At 35.5% G+C, this 21,822-nt stretch overlaps 1 protein-coding gene and 1 long non-coding RNA gene across 2 annotated transcripts; one reads left to right on the top strand and one right to left on the bottom strand.

Annotated features, from left to right (window-relative positions):
* Positions 1 to 1,891: 1,891 nt before the first annotated feature.
* Positions 1,892 to 3,445, bottom strand: LOC103864200 (F-box/FBD/LRR-repeat protein At1g80470-like). Its single transcript, XM_033289348.1, has 4 exons — positions 3,154 to 3,445; positions 2,673 to 2,736; positions 2,481 to 2,607; positions 1,892 to 2,194 (listed from the first exon to the last, which is right to left on the bottom strand). The coding sequence occupies exons 1-4, from the start codon at positions 3,443 to 3,445 to the stop codon at positions 1,892 to 1,894; spliced, it is 786 nt and encodes a 261-aa protein (XP_033145239.1).
* A 566-nt stretch (positions 3,446 to 4,011) lies between these two features.
* LOC117133728 lies at positions 4,012 to 7,070 on the top strand. The gene is made up of 2 exons (XR_004457714.1): positions 4,012 to 6,508; positions 6,776 to 7,070. It is a non-coding gene; the product is annotated as an uncharacterized LOC117133728 (long non-coding RNA).
* The last annotated feature ends 14,752 nt before the right edge of the window (positions 7,071 to 21,822 follow it).

Here is a 21,822-nt window from a genome sequence, read left to right as displayed (position 1 = left end):
GTGGTGGTGACGGCAGCGGTGCCGGTGACGATGGGAATAACGGTGAAAATGTGGTTTTGTGGGTTTTTCCTTATGAGAGACTATGTCAAAGAAAAAAAATTAAAGGTATCAACCAAGATGTCCATGTCCACAAATAATCTGTAATTTTATTATCCATGCTTTGGTATCCACGTCCACATTTAATTTTGTTTATATGTTGATATATATATATATATATAATATATATGAATATGGATCTTAAAAGATAGATAATTTTATATATAACTTATTATAATAATTACTTTTATTTAATATATTTTAGAATTTAAGATAAAAGTAATTGAAAACATTGGTGGAATAAAAAAAAAATAAAGTAAAATAAGAAGAGTAGAGATTCTTGTGATGAGAAAAAAGCGTATGACAAACTATTCTTTTTAGTTTAAGGTCATAAGAGTCTTTTATACAAGGAAAAGTGTGTCTCAAGTGATATGTGTCTTGATGTGTAATTGTAAAGTGAGAAAGTGTCTATAGGTGTAAAAAACTCTAAATTCATTCATAAGTTTAGATTACAATAATATAGAGATTCCTAGACTTGTCACACGAAAATAAGGATCCAAGCATGTGAGGTCAATGCTAGCCGGACAATGTGGTTTGAAATACTTGGCTGAGAGGTTTCACATGTTTGGCCTAAAGTAGCTTTATCTTTCTACCTATGGCCAAATTTTATCTATACTACTCCTTGGATATTATTCTTTACCAAAGGGATGCAAAGTAATTTCCCAAACTTTAACTTAGTTACTTTCATCTAGAAATGGTAAATCTCAAAGTTACTGTGATAAAAACTTCAAAGTTACTGTTTCAACCTTAACATTCCATTGAACTCCAAAACTTCATATCTTCACTTCTTGGTCTTCATCTCAACATTCCCCCTCAAGTTTGACCATTGGAACCAGTCAAGCTTAGAAACCATGAAAAACCCTTTCATTAAAAACTTCACCAAGAAAAATCCATTGGGACAAAACTTTGATGATGGAAGAAAAATGGAGACTCCATGGTTAAGGAGATCAACTCATCTCATGGGAGTAAGATCAATGAGTCCAAAACTAGAAAATATAGATTTCATTGTCTTTAGTCTCACAGCTTTAAGTAAACTCATCAGCAAGTTGATATTCACTTCTTGTATAGCATGGTATTATCACTCCTAAGACAATGATCTGCCTCACCTTGTGACAATCAACTTCTATGTGCTTTGTTCTCACATAGAAGACTGAGTTAGAAGCAATGTGAATGCATAGTCATAGAAGTGATTTGCTCAATCTCCGGATTCTTCAAAATACCCTTAATCCACACCAACTCATTTGTCAACTTCAACATCGTTCTATACTCAACTCTCATTTCCTTTCTCCTTTCTTATTCCTCACGTACTCTCTATGGAGCATATCGGGATCAAGAGGCAGTAAGAGTTTTGAAAGAGTTACAGGCTATATTACATGGTTGGAGGATGAACGTAATACAAAGATGTGTTGGTGATGTTATAAATTTACCTCAGGATCAGTGGAAATGTACAAAACAACAATCTCAGATCGCTCATGCTCTTTTAACAGTTGTACGAGCTTTGGTTTTGGTGGTTGGAAATGTCAGCATTGATGAAGCTGCATATGAGCTTTTAGTGCAGAAAAAGCTTGTTTACGAGGCATACATGATTTCATAACTTCACGTGAGACGAGGCGTACTGGGAATGTGATTGTAGCATTTGAGTTCAAGATGCACCACATGATGTTATGGCAACATGGTTTGTGCATCACTGATACTAGTCGACTTTTTGAAGCCATGCCCACATACACAACAAAAAACAAAAAAGCTAAAGTAGTCTTACACTGGATTTCTACTACTACTTAACTACAAGTTGGGTTCATTCTACATCTTGTCTACGGTATATAAGTTGTGGCTCAAGCCAACCAGTGACAATGCTGCACCTTCTAGACCTTCTTGGAATCTTTTTGATTTTCTTAATGATGTCATCACCAAAATCCTCGCTTAAAGTCAGTTTCTTCAGGGCAGCACAATTCCTCAGAAAGTATATTGCTAATTTCATCAGGCTTGATGTTCTTGTTGTGACTGGTGTCGAAAGCGCAACATACTTGAGGGACGATACGAAACAAGGCGGCACACAGGAGAGTTTGATTGGCCATTCCTCTTTACCGAACTCAAATTCCTGATAATTAATATACCTCCAGGACAATGAAAAGTTTACAAGAAAATACGTAAGACAGACTCACCAGGACGAGTGTGTGTAGACTGGGGCAGCAACCAAGAAAGGTTGGCAGAAATTCCAAAAAAGATTCAAGGAATGAAGCATGCAACCAAGACAAGTTAGAGAACTGACGTAACAATTTTGAATTTTGAGTAATCATGGACGACCTGTGTTTACAATTTAAAAATGATGTCACAATCATAATCATGCATAAGTATATCAACCATGTGAGCATGCATATAAGTACCTCTACAGTATCAGAAGAGATCTCCATGAAGCAGACTGTGGATATCCCGGTAAGGAAATTACGGATCATAGTCCTCTTGGAATTAGAATCATCATCATCTTGGTCGAGTGATGTATAACCATCCTGCCTATGAAAGTTAACATCAATCTGTACCACTGCAGAAGGAGCAATACTGTGTATAACGATTCTTACGATAAGTGATCACAAAGACTCATACGCTCAAGCCTTGGAGCATCGATCTCCAAAACGTGATCTTCTAAGAAATCAACATGGAAATGTTCAATCTCTAGAGCCAAAAATTTTAAGGATTTGGAGCGCACACGAATAATTTTGAGAAGCTCAAAGGAATCCCTGATTATGGTTAACTTTTCAAGAACATGGCAGCTAGTTATAAGCGTCTCAAGGTTGGATTCGTCACGTTTAATCAATTTGTCATACCTTACTCTGTCTAAATGCATAACCTTGAGACAAGGCAGGGAAACAACAAACTCTGGTTCCAAGTAACTCAAGGCTACGTGGTAGAGGCTTAAGCTGGCCAAGGTGTTACATGAATATAGCGAAAAAGGCATCCAAACTAGTTCGTTCTCATCTGAGTTGACCTGAAAATCTAGATGACGAACTCTGCGCCTAACTAAAGCATCTATCCACGACTCCAAAAATCAATCATCATCACCAATATCCTCATAGTGATAGATCAACTTGAATCTATTCAAGGCTAGATTTTTGTCAGATTCAAGAAATCTATCGACGAACTCGATGAAACCAAAAACATCACCATCGAACTGGAGTGAGTCCAAGTCGAAAACAGGAACCTGTAACCAGAGATTCCTCCAACGTTTCGACAAAAGGCTGCTTCGAACTGAATCTCTTGTCGGGAGAAAAGAGAGTATGTGACAAAGCAATTGATCTGGCAAATCGTTTATCTCTGAGTTGCTTTGCTTCTTCTTCACAAACCTTTTCTCCATTGCTTAATACCCCCTATAAACCCTAAATTTCACAAAAGCTTTACTTTTAAATCAAAGTCTAGAATCTAAAAACCATCCGACTAAATCGCACTCTTTTTTATTCTTCTATTTTCCCAGTAAAATTAATTCTTTTATTCAACGAAAAAGAAAAGTTAATTATTAAATCAAACGTGATAATAAGACAATCAATACTATTAAAAGGGAAGGAGTATTAAAAAATCTACCTATGAAAGTTGTTTGGACCCTTTCATTTAACTCATTATTTTTTGGTCTTACTTTAAATTTAGACTAACAATATGTTACCATATATTTCTCTAACAATAATTTATTTAATTCCTTTATTTATTCAAATCTCACTCCTAAATTCTAATCATTACTATTACTTTTTTTACCATTTTGATTTTTATTCGTAAAATCATTGAAACTAATGTTTTATATTATCACTTTTATCATATAATATATGATTTAAAGCAAGAGAAGTTACACGACATATATGTGTACATTCTAACTTCCTCTTTCCTTTATAATAAAGTAATCATATCATATATAAAATTTTCCACTAAAATCTCATATCATATACTAAACTTTCAAAAGTCTATAGTTTGATAGATATTTTCATATTTAAAAATGAGTTTTCTGAATATTCATGTTACCTTCAAAAATGTAGAAATTCATTGGTTCTGTTAAAGCTAACCCGACTTCACGATATCAGTATTGATTATTCACGATTTTGAAAATTATTGGTTTAGATATTATACTTTTATATACTTTTCACTTAAAAATGAATCAAAACTACTAAAAGGGAAGAAGTTTTTAAAAATTTAATATAAAAAGTTTTTGGAGTCATGTATAACTATTTATTATTTTTTGGTGATACCATTAATCATTCTAACCATACAATATTTTAAATATTTTTAACAGATCCTAATATTATTTCTTATGATACTTTTTCACAGAAAAATAATTCATCAACCATGTTTTTGTACAATAATGTACTTGAAACTCCAAACAAATACCCAAAAAATTCAAATACCTAAAAATTCAAAATCTGACATGATGAACTGAAAAATATCCAAAATTTTATTCAAATAACCAAATTTTATTTTAATTTGAAAATTTACCTGAAATCAAAAACTATAATCGTAAACCAAAAACTTAGAAAAATATCCATAATATCGGAAACATATTCGAAATATCCAAATATACCTAATAACCACAACATATTTATGATCGGGTCTAAGGTAGGACCCAGACTCAAACAAAGGCCTACGGGTCCAAAAAAAAACCCAATAGGGTATCTTCTCTCGACCTGAACTAAACCTATATTTTCGGGTCGGTTCGTTTTTTAATCCGGATATAATTCTCATGCCTAAAAGAAACTTGCGTAAAAGTATACATATAAAATCTCAAATAAACTAATTCATAGATTATATAACTGTTAAAATTTATATTTTTCGATATAATAAGACTTTGTATTATAATATAATCCAATAAACCTGCGCTTTTCAAGCGCGGATCAAAATCTAGTACACACATTAATTGTCAGGGACATTTGTCACAGTTCAAAGGCCAAAAACTGTAATAAACTGTGGGTACACATGTGGCATAGACACATTTTGGAGGTGATGCCGTGATGGTCTCTAACGATGTCGCAACAATATGCAGTACTATTATGTCCAGTTTGTTGATATATTCAGGATAACAAAAGAATTTCTAGCTTTTAAATAGAGAAAGAACTTATCATCTTTCTCACACTGTATTACGATGTTATATGCCAACATAACCTAAAGAAGCAGGCCTAATGAAATCTATATTCTCACCAGAATTGAGTTCACTTTGGTCCTGGAATCTCAGCGCTCTGTTCATTAAACCTAAACAATCTATTTTGAGAGGATTTACTCATACATAACCCTTGTGTAAGACAACAACAATCCATTATATATGCGGTTGTAGGCACGGCCGGCCGAGGAGGGGGTAAGCGGTGCGACCGCCCTGGAACTCAAGCCCGTGCCTCCCGTATATTAATATAGTTAAGGAGTTCAATTTTTTTAAAAAAGTCTATTTTTATATAAAAAATTATAAATATAATAAATAAAATTCAAAAGGGCCAAAAATATTTAATATGCATATAGTTTTATTTTGGACAATTCTCATAAATATACTATTTTCAAGTTTTGGTCACAAAAGTAAAGGAAAATTGCCACAAATACCACTTTCAATGTACCACTTTTCATTAATACCTTAACCAACTTTACCATTAAAATTTTAATAGGCAAAATACAATTATACCCCTATCTAATTAAAACTACAACTATTATCTTCTTCTCCACTATCTGATAATCAATCCGACGAGATCCGGTGATTCTGACGAGTTTTCCGGCGAGCTTTGACAACGAAGACGAGTTCTCTTGCGAAATCTGACGATGCTGATGAGTTCTCTGGCGAAACACGAATGAGACAATCTCTCTCCTGATGCTGATGAGTTTCCGGTGAGATCTGAAGATGCTAACGAGTTTTCCGGCGAGATCTGACGATGCCGAGAAGTTCTCCGGCAAAGCTGACAGACTCGACAAGCTCAGACGAACGAGACGATCTCTCTCCCAACGCCTAAGAAACACTAACAAAGGTAAGATGATAGTATATGGTGATTTTTGCCTCTTTCTGTAATTTTTGCTTGATTTATCAAAATCGATATGTTTCTAAGAAAGAAGACGAAGTTTTTCAAGTGAAGTTTTCAGATCTCAAATTTATAAGATCTTATAAATTGGGTCCTTTCAAATCTTACTATTGATCTGTTAGCAATCAAAAGACACAAAGCTTAACGTAAGAGTACAATTATTGATTTGGTTGATTTATTGTCATAGTTTTCAGATTTATATAATTATTTAATTCATGAGAAGGTACTAACCTAAGAGTATAATTATTCCATGATTACTTCTTCTCTTGGTTGATTTGGTGATGTTGCAGAGAATTACAAATGTGTGTTGTTAGCTTTTGGATTTAAAGGATGTTGTGGAGAATATGTGTGGTGATATGCATATCTAAGTATCTCACTTCCTTAAGGTAATATAATGCTACTATTTGTAGTTTGACTAGCAATGTTTTAGTATGTGCAGTATATGAGGTGGAACGTTGGTGTTTTGGTAGTGTAACGTTCTATTTATACTTTGTGAGAATTATTTTTTATGTCTTGTTTTGTGTATAATATCTACAGAAGCAGTGGAGATGAAAGATGAGTTTGTTGAGTTACGAAAGCATACTATTTTTGAATCTTATTTTTGGAAGTGAATGATGATGCGTAGAAATAATATGTGACTGGCTTTTGTTCAGATTTTGAAAATTTACGAGGTTGGTGAGCTGTTTGAAGAGGCAAGAGAGACTCTGAAGAAGAGTGTGGTTTGTGCTATCAAAGAATTACGTATTTATAACGCTTTATAAAAGTTGCAGAGTTGGCTTCTTAGTACATTCTTCTCTCTCATCTTCTTTAGACATCTCTTATACTAAAACAATTGTATCTCTCTTTTAGTAGTTGCATAGTTGAAGATATTAGTTGGACATGTAAGTGAGTTTGGTTTCAATTGTTTCTTTTATATAAGAGTGAGATATGGAGAACCCTTGATGTTCTCAGACTATGTTAAAGCAATATATCCCTTGTTGAAGGACGTGGCTCTTTCACCAGATATGTCTTTTTTGTGTCGATTGTCTTTTGGAGGGATTTTAGAAAAATTACCTTATAAGCCATTGTAAATAAATTTATAAACGCTTATAAATCACTTTGAGTTTCTTACACTCTATCTGCCTAGCATTCCTCACAAGACTTCTCAAGTTCAAACATTTATGTGTTTTGTATAGACATATACAATCAACTCTTGTTTAAAAACTTCTTAATAAAAACTTATAAATCGTCGAGTTGTACTTTTAACAATAGACTTATAAATAGCTTATATGTTCTTGTAAATAGTTTAGTACACCCTTTTAAATAGTTTTATAAACCTGTATAAATAGTTATATACTTTTGTAAAGAGATGATGATACGTGGCAGATTGTGAGGCACATGAGGACAGCAAGCAAGACTCCACCGCTTCAGAAATTTTACATACTTTTATAAATTATTTTATAATCCTTTATAATGGTGTATAAACTTTATAAATTATTTTTATAAACCCCTATAAAATATTTACATACTCTTGTAAACCCTTATATATTATTATACAAACCATTACAAATTGTTTTATAAGGCTTTCATAAAGTTTTTATAAACCCTTATTAATAGTATACATACCTCTTATAAATTATTTATAAACTTTCATAACTTTCTTATAAACATTTATAAATGATTTATAGAACTTATAACTTGTTTTATATGTCTTTATTAATGGTTTATATACTCTTACAAATAATTTTACATACCCTTATAAGGCTTTGTAAAGAGATGATGATACGTGACAGATTCTAAGGCACATGTGGACAGCAAGCACGGCTCCACCGCTTCAGAAATTTTACATATCCTTATAAATTGTTTTATTATAATCCTTTATAATGGTGTATAAACTTTATAAATTATCTTTATAAACCCGTATACATTATTATACAAACCATTATAAATTATTTTATAAGGCTTTCTAAATGGTTATAGACTCTTTTAGTTGATTTATAAACCTATACAACTCTTATAATACCCCTTATAAATTGAATATAATCTTTCATAAAGTTTTTATAAACTCTTATTAATAGTATACATACCCCTTATAAATTATTTATAAACTTTCATAACTTTCTTATAAACATTTATAAATGGTTTATAGATTTTATAACTTGTTTTATATGCATTTATTAATGGTTTATAAACTCTTACAAATAATTTTACATATCCTTATAAGGATTTGTAAGGAGATGATGATACGTGGCAGATTCTGAGGTACATGTGGACAACAATCAAGACTCCACCGCTTCAGAAATTTTAAATTCCCTTATAAATCATTTTATAATATTTTATAATGGTGTATAAACTTAATAAATTATTTTTATAAACCCGTATACATTATTTACATACCCTTATAAACTCTTATAAATTATTATACAAACCATTATAAATTGTTTTATAAGGCTTTCTAAATGGTTATAGACTCTTTTAGTTGATTTATAAACCTATACAACTCTTATAATACCTCTTATAAATTAATATAATCTTTCATACAGTTTTTATAAACTCTTATTAATAGTATACATACCCCTTATAAATTATTTATAAGCTTTCATAACTTTCTTATAAACATTTATAAATGGTTTATAGATTTTATAATTTGTTTTATATGCATTTATTAATAATTTATAAACTCTTACAAATAATTTTACATATCCTTATAAGGATTTGTAAGGAGATGATGATACGTGGCAGATTCTGAGGTACATGTGGACAGCAATCAAGACTCCACCGCTTCAGAAATTTTAAATTCCCTTATAAATCTTTTATAATATTTTATAATGGTGTATAAACTTAATAAATTATTTTTGTAAACCCGTATACATTATTTACATACTCTTATAAACCCTTATAAATTATTATACAAACCATTATAAATTGTTTTATAAGGCTTTCTAAATGGTTTTAGACTCTTTTAGTTGATTTATAAACCTATACAACTCTTATAATACCTCTTATAAATTGAATATAATCTTTCATACAGTTTTTATAAACTCTTATTAATAGTATACATACCCCTTATAAATTATTTATAAACTTTCATAACTTTCTTATAAACATTTATAAATGGTTTATAGATTTTATAATTTGTTTTATATGCATTTATTAATAGTTTATAAACTCTTAGAAATAATTTTACATAAACCTCAAATAACCGAAGAGTTGATTATTTAACTTCTCTCTCTAGGAAAATCTCTCCCAGCCACGTTTCTCGAGATAAGTCCTTAACCAACGGTTTCCTGGCTACTCCCCTGCTTAGCAAACCGAATCTTTTCCTGTTTGGGTAAAAACACAGATAAAAGTCAACTTCGTTTTTTGAATCCTTTACCTTTCCGTTTGTATCTACTGGGTAATACAAGCACTTGAGTCTTTACCCGCCGGGTTCTTCCCCCGACTCGGGTCGGAGGGACCGTTTGCTCCGCCGCCTCCATGCCGCTAATCAACCGGAACGGCAGAATGAAGTTTGCAACAGGAAGGTCTGTGGACAGTCTCTACCTCAACTACTGACTCCATTACAAAAGAAGCTCGCTAGGACAACAGTGAAGAAGAAGCTTATACAAAACCTCGCTGGTTTTTGCTCTCTGTGAGAGCCCTTACTTCTAGCTCTGTAACTCAGCACCTGCATCTCCTTCGATAAAGACATGAGCAACCGATACTCAAGAGAGGACAAGAAGAAATGGATCTCGACTAGAGACCAGTTGAGCCGCAAGCCTCCTGCCCAAATACCAGAGATTGATACAACGGTTCTAATAGAAGAGAACAAATTTACCCTTATTGGGAGAGTAACAAACCCTGCAGTTCAGAACACCAAAGCTCTGGTGGAATTCTTTCTTCAACATTGGAATGTCTCTGGGCGCCTCACTGGAAGAGACATGGGACCCCTCCTTTTCCAGTTCCGTTTCGACAACGAAAGAGACCTGCTCACTATTCTCAACAAGGCTCCCTTCCACTTCAAAAGATGGATGATTATTGTTCAACGTTGGGAACCAGTGATCTCTGACAAGTTCCCAGCTCTATTACCATTCTGGATTCAGATTAATGGAGTTCCCCTACACTACTGGGATGATAGAGCTCTACGTGCCATTGGAAACGAAATAGGCACGGTGGAAGCATGCATACCAACTCAAGCTCGAGTTCGGGTCAGCATCAATGGACTCAACCCCCTAGAGATGTTCAGAGATTTCACTCTGCCCTCGGGAGAAACAATAGAGGTGGAATTTACTTATGAAAACCTGCAGAAACACTGCTTCAGATGTTACTCTCTTGGCCATGAAAAAGATGCCTGCCCTCTGGTGGAGGAGTCTAGGGAGCGTGACAGAAGTCCTCACAGGCTTAGTACCTCTCAAAAGAATACCATGGCTAGCCTGGATGAGAACAGGAGGAAGTATGAAGAGAGGAGGAATGGAAAAAGTAATCAAAACCGACAGATGAGAGAATCTTCATCCACATTCTCCAAAACGAACTACTACGAAGATCGTAGAACAGATCCAAGACACAACTCACGTCGTAATCAAAGCTATGAACCTTTCACTAGTGAATACCGTAGAGGCCGTGAAGATTACAATTTAGGAAGGTCCTTCTCACGGGAATCTGGAGCTAGAACCGGAATAAATCCCAGGAACTCAGATTTTCCAAGTAAGACAACAGAAACACATGATCGAGCCAGAGCTAACAGTAACCGCAGACTGGAGGAAAGGTGAGCTCCTAGCCATGATTCTGTATTACAAGCTCCAACACTACCAGGCCCTATACCACACTCAACGGACCTAAGAAGAGCTCTCTCCCGTAGAGATGAAGGGGAAGTTTCAGCGGAACAAGTTTCTTCTGGACGTCGGCCTATTAAAGAAAGACTGATGCTAGCTGATAACACTCACTCTACTGATTTAAGGCGATCTCTAACAGTTAGAGATAATGGGGGAGGATCTGGAGGACCTTCTCTAGCTGATAGACCTCCAGTGAAACAAAGATTATCTTTGCCCTCTAATGGGAAAGCTTTACGTACGAACCAAGGAACGTCCACAGGGTCCAGTCACCTTCAAGATATCGAAATCCAATATTTTGAGGAAATCATGGAACCACCAAGACTCTCTAACAACAGACCCTCGGGATCCCGCCCACCGGGGACACTCCACTCTCCAATGGAGCAAATCTCCCCAATAAGATCCTTGAGCGAAGATAGGAGACATGTCACCTTACGGTTAGGACCACAACCTGTGGAGAACCAACAAAACTCTCCTATCCAAGCCGGACTATCTGATGGCCAGGGAATTGTTACTCGAAGTGTGGCAAAAAGGAAGAAAGGAAAAGCGCCACCAAAAAAGAGATATAACCCCAGCCCTGTAAACGGAATTAGCCTGAAGAAGAGAAGAGTTGCTAAAACTCAAAACTCACCTAGAAGGAGGACACAGGCGAGCAACACAGCAACAACAACAACTCAGCGCAAAGGAACCCCGAAAGCAAACATTATTCCTGCAATCTCAAAGAAGAATAAGGATTTTCGGGCAGAACCAAGCGCTCTTCCTTAGCGCTACTCAGCTGGAACTGTCAAGGAATTGGGAGCACCTTGACAGGCCAGCGGCTGCGGGAATTCAAGTCTCGGATCTCCCCAGAAATCATTTTCCTACAAGAAACAATGAATCAAGACGAAGTGGTGCTCCGACTATTCCAAAAAACGGAATACACAAACCACTTCATGGTAACACCAAGTGGAACAGGAGGCGGTTTGTCCTTATCTTGGAAGGCTGAGGTTCAGGTGGATATTCTTTCCTCCTCCTCAAATTTTATAGACACTTCTATCTCTATGTTCCAAAGATCTATGCTAGTCACGTTCATCTATGGATCACCCCGACAAGAAAACAGAGCACAGTTCTGGAGTCAATTGACAGAACTAGGTCTAGGACGTGATGAGGAAGCTTGGCTCATCGTGGGAGACTTCAATGACTTGCTGGACAACTCAGAGAAGGTTGGAGGACCTTTACGTTGGGAGGGCTCCTTCCTTGCCTTTAGAAGCTTTGTCTCTCAGATGGGGTTATGGGATCTCCAACACTCGGGTAACTCTCTGTCCTGGAGAGGCACTAGATATAGCCACTTCATTCAATCCCGTTTGGACAGAGCGATGATAAATTGTAAATGGGCTGAGAAATACCCGACTGGCTGTTGCGAGTATTTGAGATTCGAAGGTTCGGATCATAGACCGATACTTGTGCACCTCAACCAAAGTCCACCAAAGAAACGAGGACTTTTCCGTTTCGACAGAAGACTAAAAGACAAACCAGAGATCCAAGATCTGGTAGAGAAACATTGGACTTCAATGTCATATGAATCAGTATTGGTGAAGATTTGTAGGATAAGGAGAAAGATCATGGAATGGTCTAAACAACAAAATAGGAACAGCAAAGCGCTCATTTTGGAAACACATGAAAAACTAGAGGAGGCCCTAGCAAGCATCAACCCTGATCCCACCATAATTGGTTCCCTGTCACAGATTTTGGAGAAGGCCTACTTGGAGGAGGAACAATACTGGAAACAAAGAAGTAGAATCCAATGGCTACACAGTGGCGATCGCAACTCTGCCTTTTTTTCATGCTGTAACCCGAGAAAGAAGAACCATTAATAAGTTCTCTGTAATCGAGAACTCCTTGGGCCAACTGGTGTTTGAAGAAGAACAAATAGTTCAAACCATTGCGAACTACTACTCCGAGCTGTTCACGTCGAACCAGACGCCTTCACTTCACGTGGTTGAGGAAGTTTTGTCTCCCATCATCACGACTGAAATGAATGATGCCTTGACTAGGATACCAGACAAGTCGGAAATCAAACAAGCGGTATTCTCCATTAACCCGGACAAAACACCAGGACCAGACGGTTTCTCTGCGAGTTTTTACCAAAGTTTCTGGGACATCATTGGAGATGATGTAGCTGCGGAAGTCGGGTCCTTTTTCACGACCAACACACTCGATGCTCGCTTCAATGAGACTCATGTCAGGTTAATTCCGAAGACTAAAGGAGCCAAGACAGTTGCGGATTACAGGCCCATCGCCTTATGTAGTACGCACTACAAGATCATTGCAAAGGTGCTCACATCGCGTCTTCAACCAGTGCTCCAAACCGTAGTCTCAAAGAACCAGTCTGCTTTCGTTAAAGGGCGCGCAATAGCTGACAACGTACTCATTACCCACGAAGTTCTTCACTATCTACAGACCTCGGGTGCTAGTGTTCGGTGTGGAATGGCGGTTAAAACCGACATGAGCAAAGCGTACGACCGCATTGAATGGAACTTTATGGAGAGAGTACTAACAAGATTGGGTTTTCACCCCACTTGGGTGGTCTGGATTATGGAGTGTATCCGCTCAGTCTCCTACTCCTTCTTAATAAATGGCGCAGCACAAGGAAAGGTAATCCCTTCAAGGGGTATCCGCCAAGGAGATCCCCTCTCACCTTACCTTTTCATTCTATGCACGGAAGTTCTCTCGCAGCTCTGCCTCAAATCCATGAACGATGGGAAAATGGCTGGGATCAAAGTGGCCCGAAGCTGCCCTCCAATCAATCACTTACTTTTTGCGGACGACACAATGTTTTTTACAAAAACAAATGTGTCCAGCTGCGAGGCCCTGAAACGCATCTTGAACTTGTATGAAGAAGCATCGGGGCAGTGTATTAACCTTGGGAAGTCAGCTATTACCTTCTCATCTAAGACTCCAAGTGAAGTTAAGGATCGAGTCAAAAACTTCCTCAATATCCACAATGAAGGTGGAGTGGGAAAATATTTGGGTCTCCCCGAGCATTTCGGAAGGAAGAAGAGAGACATCTTCGCAAGCCTCATTGATAGAATCAGACAAAAATCGATCAGCTGGACCACGAGATATCTATCAAGCGCCGGGAAACAAGTTCTTCTACAAGCAGTGTTAGCAGCCTTGCCGACGTACACAATGTCCTGTTTTAAACTGCCCCTCTCGATCTGTAAACAAATTCAGAGCGTCCTAACGCGGTTCTGGTGGGATGCAAAACCAGCAGTAAGAAAGCTCTGCTGGGTGTCCTGGAATAGACTTACTAGACCAAAAGGGATCGGAGGTTTGGGTTTCAGAGAAGTAGAACAGTTCAACAATGCTCTGTTGGCAAAACTAGCTTGGAGGATACTAAAAGAACCTCAGTCTCTTCTTGCACAGACTTTACTTGGGAAGTATTGTGTAAATGCCTCTTTCTTAGGTTGCACGGCACCTGCAGTAGCCTCCCACGGATGGAGGGGAATACTAGCAGGAAGAGAGGTTCTCCGCAAAGGACTTGGCTGGATCGTGGGAAACGGGAAAGACATTAGGGTTTGGGCAGAGCCTTGGCTCAGTCTGGAGAGACCCATGACCCCTGTAGGCCCGCCTACCCAAGCTAATCTCAATCTCTGCGTGGCGGACTTTCTTTTACCTGCATCCAACAGTTGGAACCTTCAAATGATCAGAGAGCATTTGCCTCATTATGAGGAGGCTATAAAGTCAATTATCACTAGCGACTGTGATATGAAGGATGAGTTGGTGTGGCTGAATGATAAATCGGGTATGTACACAACGAGATCAGGCTATGCATTGGCAAAGATCAACTCAGACCCGGATCCACTAGACCACTTTGACTGGAAGAAGCGGATATGGTCCCTCAACACCTCATCAAAGCTCAAGCATCTACTCTGGAAGGCCAACGCTGGAGCCCTTCCCGTTGGTGCCGCACTACAAAACAGGGGAATCGCCATTGATGATAAATGCATGAGGTGTGGTGCGGTCGAAACTGAGATCCATGTTCTGCTTCACTGTCCTTTTGCTACCGAAGTTTGGAACAAACTTCCTTGCCTTAATTCCCCGTCTTCTATACAACAACCTCCAATGTCGGTCTCAGAACTTTTGGACAGTTGCAGTAGAATCGTTACATTGCCTCCGGTAGGACTAGGAACAACGCCTATCTCCCCATGGGTGATTTGGAACCTCTGGACCAATAGAAACAAGCTACTGTTTGATGATAAAAAGTACACGATTGATGAAACGGTCTTGAAAATCCTTAAAGACTCTCGAGCTTGGGCAGGAGCTCATGACAAGCAGGAAAAAATAACTTTGCCACAGAATGTGGATCTCTCTCGCCGTGTGTCTAACTCCCATGTTCCCCAATCTTCTCATGTTGCAGGACCTTCATGGAGTGTCTTCTCGGATGCTGCTTGGGACTCTGTCTCTGGGAACTGTGGAATGGGATGGCACTTTCGCGATAACATGTCTTCACCAGCAGGCAGCACTTCTTCAAAACGCCGCTCAGTCTCCTCAGCCCTTGTAGCAGAGGCGTTGGCGTTAAAGGCCGCAATCACAGAAGCGGTCAACCGTGGCATTGACTCTCTTAGAGTTTTCTCTGACTCCAAAACTCTCATCTCTCTCTTGGCCACCAAGAAGAATAACATTTGGATTCAAGGAACACTCTTCGACATTCACCATCTATCTAGTTCTTTTAGCTCTATCTCTTTTTGTTTCATCCCGCGTGTGGGAAATGCTATCGCTGATACTCTTGCTAAAGCAGCACTACGATCTTTAAGTAACTCTCCGTTGGTGGATGAGTAAAACTATTGTTGGGTTACTCCTTTAATGAATTAAGTATGTTTTTCGATCAAAAAAAAAAATAATAATAATTTTACATATCCTTATAAGGCTTTGTAAAGAGATGATGATACATGGCAGATTCTGAGGTACATGTGGACAGCAATCAAGACTCCACCGCTTCAGAAATTTTAAATTCCCATATAAATCATTTTATAATATTTATAATGGTGTATAAACTTAATAAATTATTTTTATAAACCCATATACATTATTTACGTACACTTATAAATTATTATACAAACCATTATAAATTGTTTTATAAGGCTTTCTAAATGGTTATTGACTCTTTTAGTTGATTTATAAACCTATGGAACTCATATAATACCCTTATAAATTGAATATATGCTTTCATAACGTTTTTTATAAATTTTTATAAATTATTTACATTCATCAATAATCATAGATCTAACCCCATTGGTTGATATGAGAAAGTGAACCATAGATCTACCCCCATTCATCAATAATCTTATTTGTATAAGGTTCTCCTGAAAATTGAATGTTATTCTTTCTAGCTAGTTCTACAACACTTCCGTAAGGTGTGAATTCTCAATTTCACTAAATTCCTCCTTACCTAAAATACAAAAAATCATTTTCAACATAATTCATATTTGAACGTTGGATGATCAGTTTTGGCTTGTCTGGTAGCTCTGTTGAAGTATCACAATACCTCGTAGTTAACTTCAAAATTGTGCAGAATTTATAAACCTTATAAATTATTTAACAAACTTTATAAACTGTCTTATAAGCCTTTCTAAATTGTCTTTTAGTTGATTGAGTTACTTAACATATCGTTTTCTGCAGCTGAGGTGGAGCCTTCACTTGTGTTATATCATACTTTTTATCGCTGCTAAAAGAAACAGACTCTGCAATCTAAGACACAAGAAGAAACTAAAAAATGTCAATGGTTGGTCAATAAGACTTTAGAAAAAAAACAAGAGACAATGATGAATTTGATGATTAACATTGTAGATCAAAGAAAATGTGTGATGGCAGAGTTGTGGCTCTCATATAAGCTTGAACATATGCTTCTTTTATGAGTGTCGGGAACTGAACATGTCAATTACATTACTAAATAACTTTGATTTATAAAGAGTTATAAATTTTCAAAAACTCAATGTTCACTATTAGAAATCTTTCTCTTAGATCAGACTATTAATAGATAACTCTTTCTCTTAGATCAAAACAACAAAATCCGAAAAAAATACTTACAGGTTGTGATTTTTGCTGAGGATTCAACATTTGAAGTTTTTAGTCTCGATCTTGATTGCTTCGTGGATCTGGACAAAGACGACGAATCTGGACGAAGACGTCGGTTCAGGACAGAGACGGTGGATCTGGAGGACAGAGACAGCGAATCTGAACGGAGACGGTGGATCTGAACGGAAAACAGCGGATCTGAACAGAGACGATAGACGACGGACGGAGATTCACGAGAGAGAGAGAAATGAGTTGAAGATAAGTTAAGGGCAATATTGTCTTTTACACATTAATGAATGTGGTATTTTTGAAAATGCCTTTTGATTGATGGTAAAGTTGAAAAGTGGTATCATAAAAGGTGTATAAGTAAAATTTCCCCATTAGTAAATCACAAGGAGGAAAGTGACCAAAATGTTTCATTTAATAGGTAAAAAGACCCTAATACCCTAGATAAATAAAAAATAAAAAAAATAATTTTTTTTATAGTTTTAGATTATATGTTTTCAAATTCAAACTTTTTTATAATTTTTTTTTTGAAAACTTTTTTTTTGAATTTTTAAAAAAAAATTTTGAAAATTTTCTTTTTTAATTCGAAAATACTTTTTGAAACTATTTTCAAATTTTTATTTTCAAATTTTTAATATTTATTTTTTATTTTATAAAATTTTAAACCTCAATCCTAAATCTCCACCCCTTAATTCTAAACCCTAAGGTTTGGATTGGTTAACCTTATGGGTGTAAGAGTCTGACTGGTTCAAACGCAGCGGTTGCGGTTGCGGTTGCAGGAGTTTGTGGATGCGGGCGGTTGCGGTTTCTAGCGGTTTTAAGAGATTTGTACGACTGGTACTGCGGTTAAAAATTGGTGCGTTTGCGGGTGACTTATGACTGGTTAACTACCTAATGCGGTAACAATCAAATAATAAATTAACAATATTTACATTTAATATAATTATTAAAATATCAAAATTCATAAAATTATAATAAATATAAAATTTATATTTAGAAAGTTATAATTTTAATTTTTGAAAATTTATTGAAATTGTTTTTATTATAAATTTTTATAATATTAATTAAAATATAATAGATATATTTTAATATTTTCATAATTTCAATTTTAAATTTTTTATTAAATATTTTTACTTTTGTATGTATATTGTTTTAAAAAAAAAGAAAAAAAATTTACCCTCCCGCAACCGTCCGCAACCGCAAACGCTAGCTGGAGCCAGCTTTTGAATTTATGAGATTCAGAGCGGTTTGAAGCGGTTTGAAATGGTTTAGAGCGATTTGAGTGATTGTTGCAAACCGCCGACAACCGCTACCAACCGCAAAAGCTGCGTTTGCGGGTGGTAGCAGGAAAACCAGTCGCCCCCTAAATGTATATTTACCTCTTTAATGAAACATTTTGGTCATTTTGATTCTTAGAGTCTATAGCTCCGAATGGTAACTGCAGTTTGAGCGGTACGGGACACGCGGTTTAACTCCGGTACGGTTTTAACAGTTATAAAAACGTATAGATATATGGTATATGTAGAGATTTTTGTTATTGTTAACTGCGGTGCGGGGCGGGACGGTTCGTAACATTCGAAGCCTATATTTGCGATCAAAACTTTTTTAGTGCTATCAAAATGATTATCAGCTTAAACTACAAAAGCTTATTGATCTAAAAGTTTGGCTCCGCCTTATTTTTCTTCTTCTTCTTCAGACCAACTAGCCTCTTAAAGCCCACTCCACCAACATGCATGCTTATTGGTTTTGACGATATTTTCATCTTTAGAGACCTTAATGGCTCCATCACTCTACTTTTTCCTATCTTTGCTACTGCTTTCACCTTCCACCGCTATGATCTTTGCGACGCACTCAATTTTTCGTTGCAACTGAATTCAAATTGAATATTTGAGTCCACTTCAACGCATATGCGCTCTTTAAACAGAGCCCCACGTAATACTAACAGGTGTTCTGTTAGGAGTGGTGGAGGATGCCTCTCTGAAAAATACCAAGACGGTGAATTCGGATGGCATTCAAGCTCATTGATGAGACACCTTCGCTTCTTAGACTACGAGTAATCTTGTGGCCATAGTCTAAAGGTTGTTGTAGGTTTGATAGAGAGAGTCCCCTTAGTGATGGTTACTACCGAGTTTCCTGTGGTTTTGTGAGTGAACTCTGCAGGGACTTGTTGACCTTGAAAACATACAAATTTGTAAGCCGATTCTTGTATGATTGGTCTTCTAGCTTCTTCATCTAGTTTTATGCAGTTGAGGAACCTCACTTCTCTGTTAGGACCGTGGAAAGAGGAAGATATTTTCATCTCACCCTCCTCCCCAACATCTGGACACCATACTCAATAATCATGCTAATTTCTGAGTTGCAGGCGAATTCAAATTGAATCTGCCTCATAGTTGCTTCCAGTTCAAGACAAGTGTGCTCTTTAAACAAGGCCCCAAAAATGACAAACATGTGCTCAGTTAGGAGTGGGGGAGGAGGATATCCCCCTGGCCAACACGAGACTTTGTTGTGTAGCATACCAGTTCATTAATGAGAATACCTTTGCATCTTAGAAGATAAAGATTTTTACTCGGGACCGTGAGCTCTTTGAGCGGAGAAAGCAGGAGACAAGCCATAACCCTTGAGAAGGCAGAGAAAGTCCTCTTAGGGATGGTTATGGAGTTTCCTTTGGCTCTGTGAGTGAACTCTGGAGGGACTTCTTTATCTGGTAACCATACATACTTGTAATCCCATTGTTGCATGATTACTCTTCTTGTTTCTTCATCTAGTGATAAACAGTTGAAAAACGTTATTTATCTCTCTGGTTCGTAGAAAGTGGAAGATACTCTTATCACATCTTTTTCTGATTTAACACACTTGCAGTCGCCCAGAGTAATATACGCAGCTTTTGATTCATAGAAAGAGAAACACACGCTTTTGAGTGATACACAATCATCTGCATCGAGATTCCTAAGCGATGTCGGAAGACCCTGCAGTGACACCAGCTTTCTGCACTTTTTGATGATGAGATAATGTAGTCGAGGAAGACCTATGATGCAATCTGGAATATTCTTAATATCACCGTCGCTTAGGTCCAAACCTCTTACACATTCTGGGACCTGTGTTAATCTCTTGAGGCTTTTGCTGCCTATATATAATGTGCCAAGACGAAGCCATCTTTCAGCTACGGATAATGCAGAAACATCTTTTATCTTTGTGTTCCTTACTCCAAGATGTTTGATGTTGCTAGAAATATCTGGAAATGTTCTCTGTGAATAAACTGAATATGCTTTCGTGTTTCTCTTTAACGTCACATACAAAGTATATATACATCATCGTATGACCTAATAACCGTCATACCTAACAGGCCTAATATACATCATATAGTTAGCCCAATACTCATAGCTCTAGTCCAATATTCTCAATCGTGAGCAATCATCATTGTTAACATAGTCAAGAGATGCTAATTTGATGTTGGTGGGGAATAACCCAAGCTTTTTGCATCTCCTCATGTTCAACTCTTCCAGTTTGTGTAGGTTTCTAATTGAAGAGGAAAGCTCCACCAGACTTATGCAATGCTCAAGTGATAGCTTCTCAAGACTAGTAGCTTCACTAAAAATGTGTTTATTTTTATGTTGAAATTTTAAAATAAAACATTCACATATAGAAATATTTTGGAAAAATATCTTTATACAAATTTTTTTTAGTTGATAATATTTAATTATAAATTGTTAATATGTTATTTTTAACTTTTATAATTGAAAAAATAAATTTTAAGTTGACAACACAATATATAAAAATTATTTTTTTTTAAAAAAAAAATCTAATATTATTAATAAGAAATCATTTTATATCTTATTCTTAACTTTTATAATTGAAATATATATTTTAAGATAACAACACAATATATAAGAATTATCTTATTTTTTATGAAAATTAATATTATTAATAAAATCTGTTTTTGATTATAAGACTAATCTATACTATTATTTATGAGGTGATTTAGCTTATTTGTCATGATTTCCATGATTTTAGGTAATTTTGTTTATTTGTCATATTTTAATTAAGTTTAAGCTGAGTCATTAATTTATTAATAGTTTTAAGTTGATTCCATAATTTATTAATTTAAATAATATAACTATAAAATATGTAATAAGATATATAATTATTTTGATTTTGTTTATTTGTCATGTTTTCCATGATTTTAGTCAATTTTGCTTATTTGTATGTTTTTATTAGGTCTTAGCTTAGTTATTGATTTATTAATAATTTTTAGCTGAATCACTAATTTATTAATTTAAAAATATCCGTAATGAATTTTATATATAATTAAAAACGAATTTTGATTTAATAATATTTAAATCTACATGTTATATTAAAATTCTTATTTTCTTATTTTTCATATTTTATTAGGTTTTAAGCTTTTATATAGGTCATTGATTTATTATTAGTTTTTAACTGAATGTTTATTAATTTTCACAAAAACCGTAGGGAATTTTATATATAATAAAACAAGCATTTTATTTTAATAATATTAAATTTATATGTTATATTAAATAATTAATTATCAACTAATATAATAAAATTGTGAAAATATATTTAAAAATTAAGAGAATTCTTATATATATATATATATATATTGTGTTGATATCTGAAAACAATATTTTTTTATTATAAAGTTAAAAAAACTAAGATATAAAACAGTTTATAATTAAATATTAGTCAAACAAAAATATTTATGTAAAGATATTTTCTAAACTATTTCTAATATATGAGTGTTTTAAAACTTTTAACACAATAATAAGTACATAGTTTGATGAACGTTTTTTTGACATATATATATATATATAATTTGATGTTTGATTTCACTATTT

Source organism: Brassica rapa, chromosome A04, assembly GCF_000309985.2.
Source record: "Brassica rapa cultivar Chiifu-401-42 chromosome A04, CAAS_Brap_v3.01, whole genome shotgun sequence".
In the NCBI taxonomy this organism is placed as follows: Eukaryota; Viridiplantae; Streptophyta; class Magnoliopsida; order Brassicales; family Brassicaceae; genus Brassica; species Brassica rapa.
This window is presented reverse-complemented; position numbering and strand designations above follow the sequence as displayed.

Bases quoted from the DNA above. Each gene is read 5' to 3' on its own strand.
- LOC103864200 (XM_033289348.1), bottom strand. From the start codon at position 3,445: ATGGAGAAAAGGTTTGTGAAGAAGAAGCAAAGCAACTCAGAGATAAAC. The intron at 2,737-3,153 runs GTGATGATGATT...TTGATTTCTTAG, and splicing joins CTATCACTATGAGGATATTG to AAGATCACGTTTTGGAGATC. The intron at 2,195-2,480 runs GTACTTATATGC...ATTAATTATCAG, and splicing joins TCTCTTCTGATACTGTAGAG to GAATTTGAGTTCGGTAAAGA.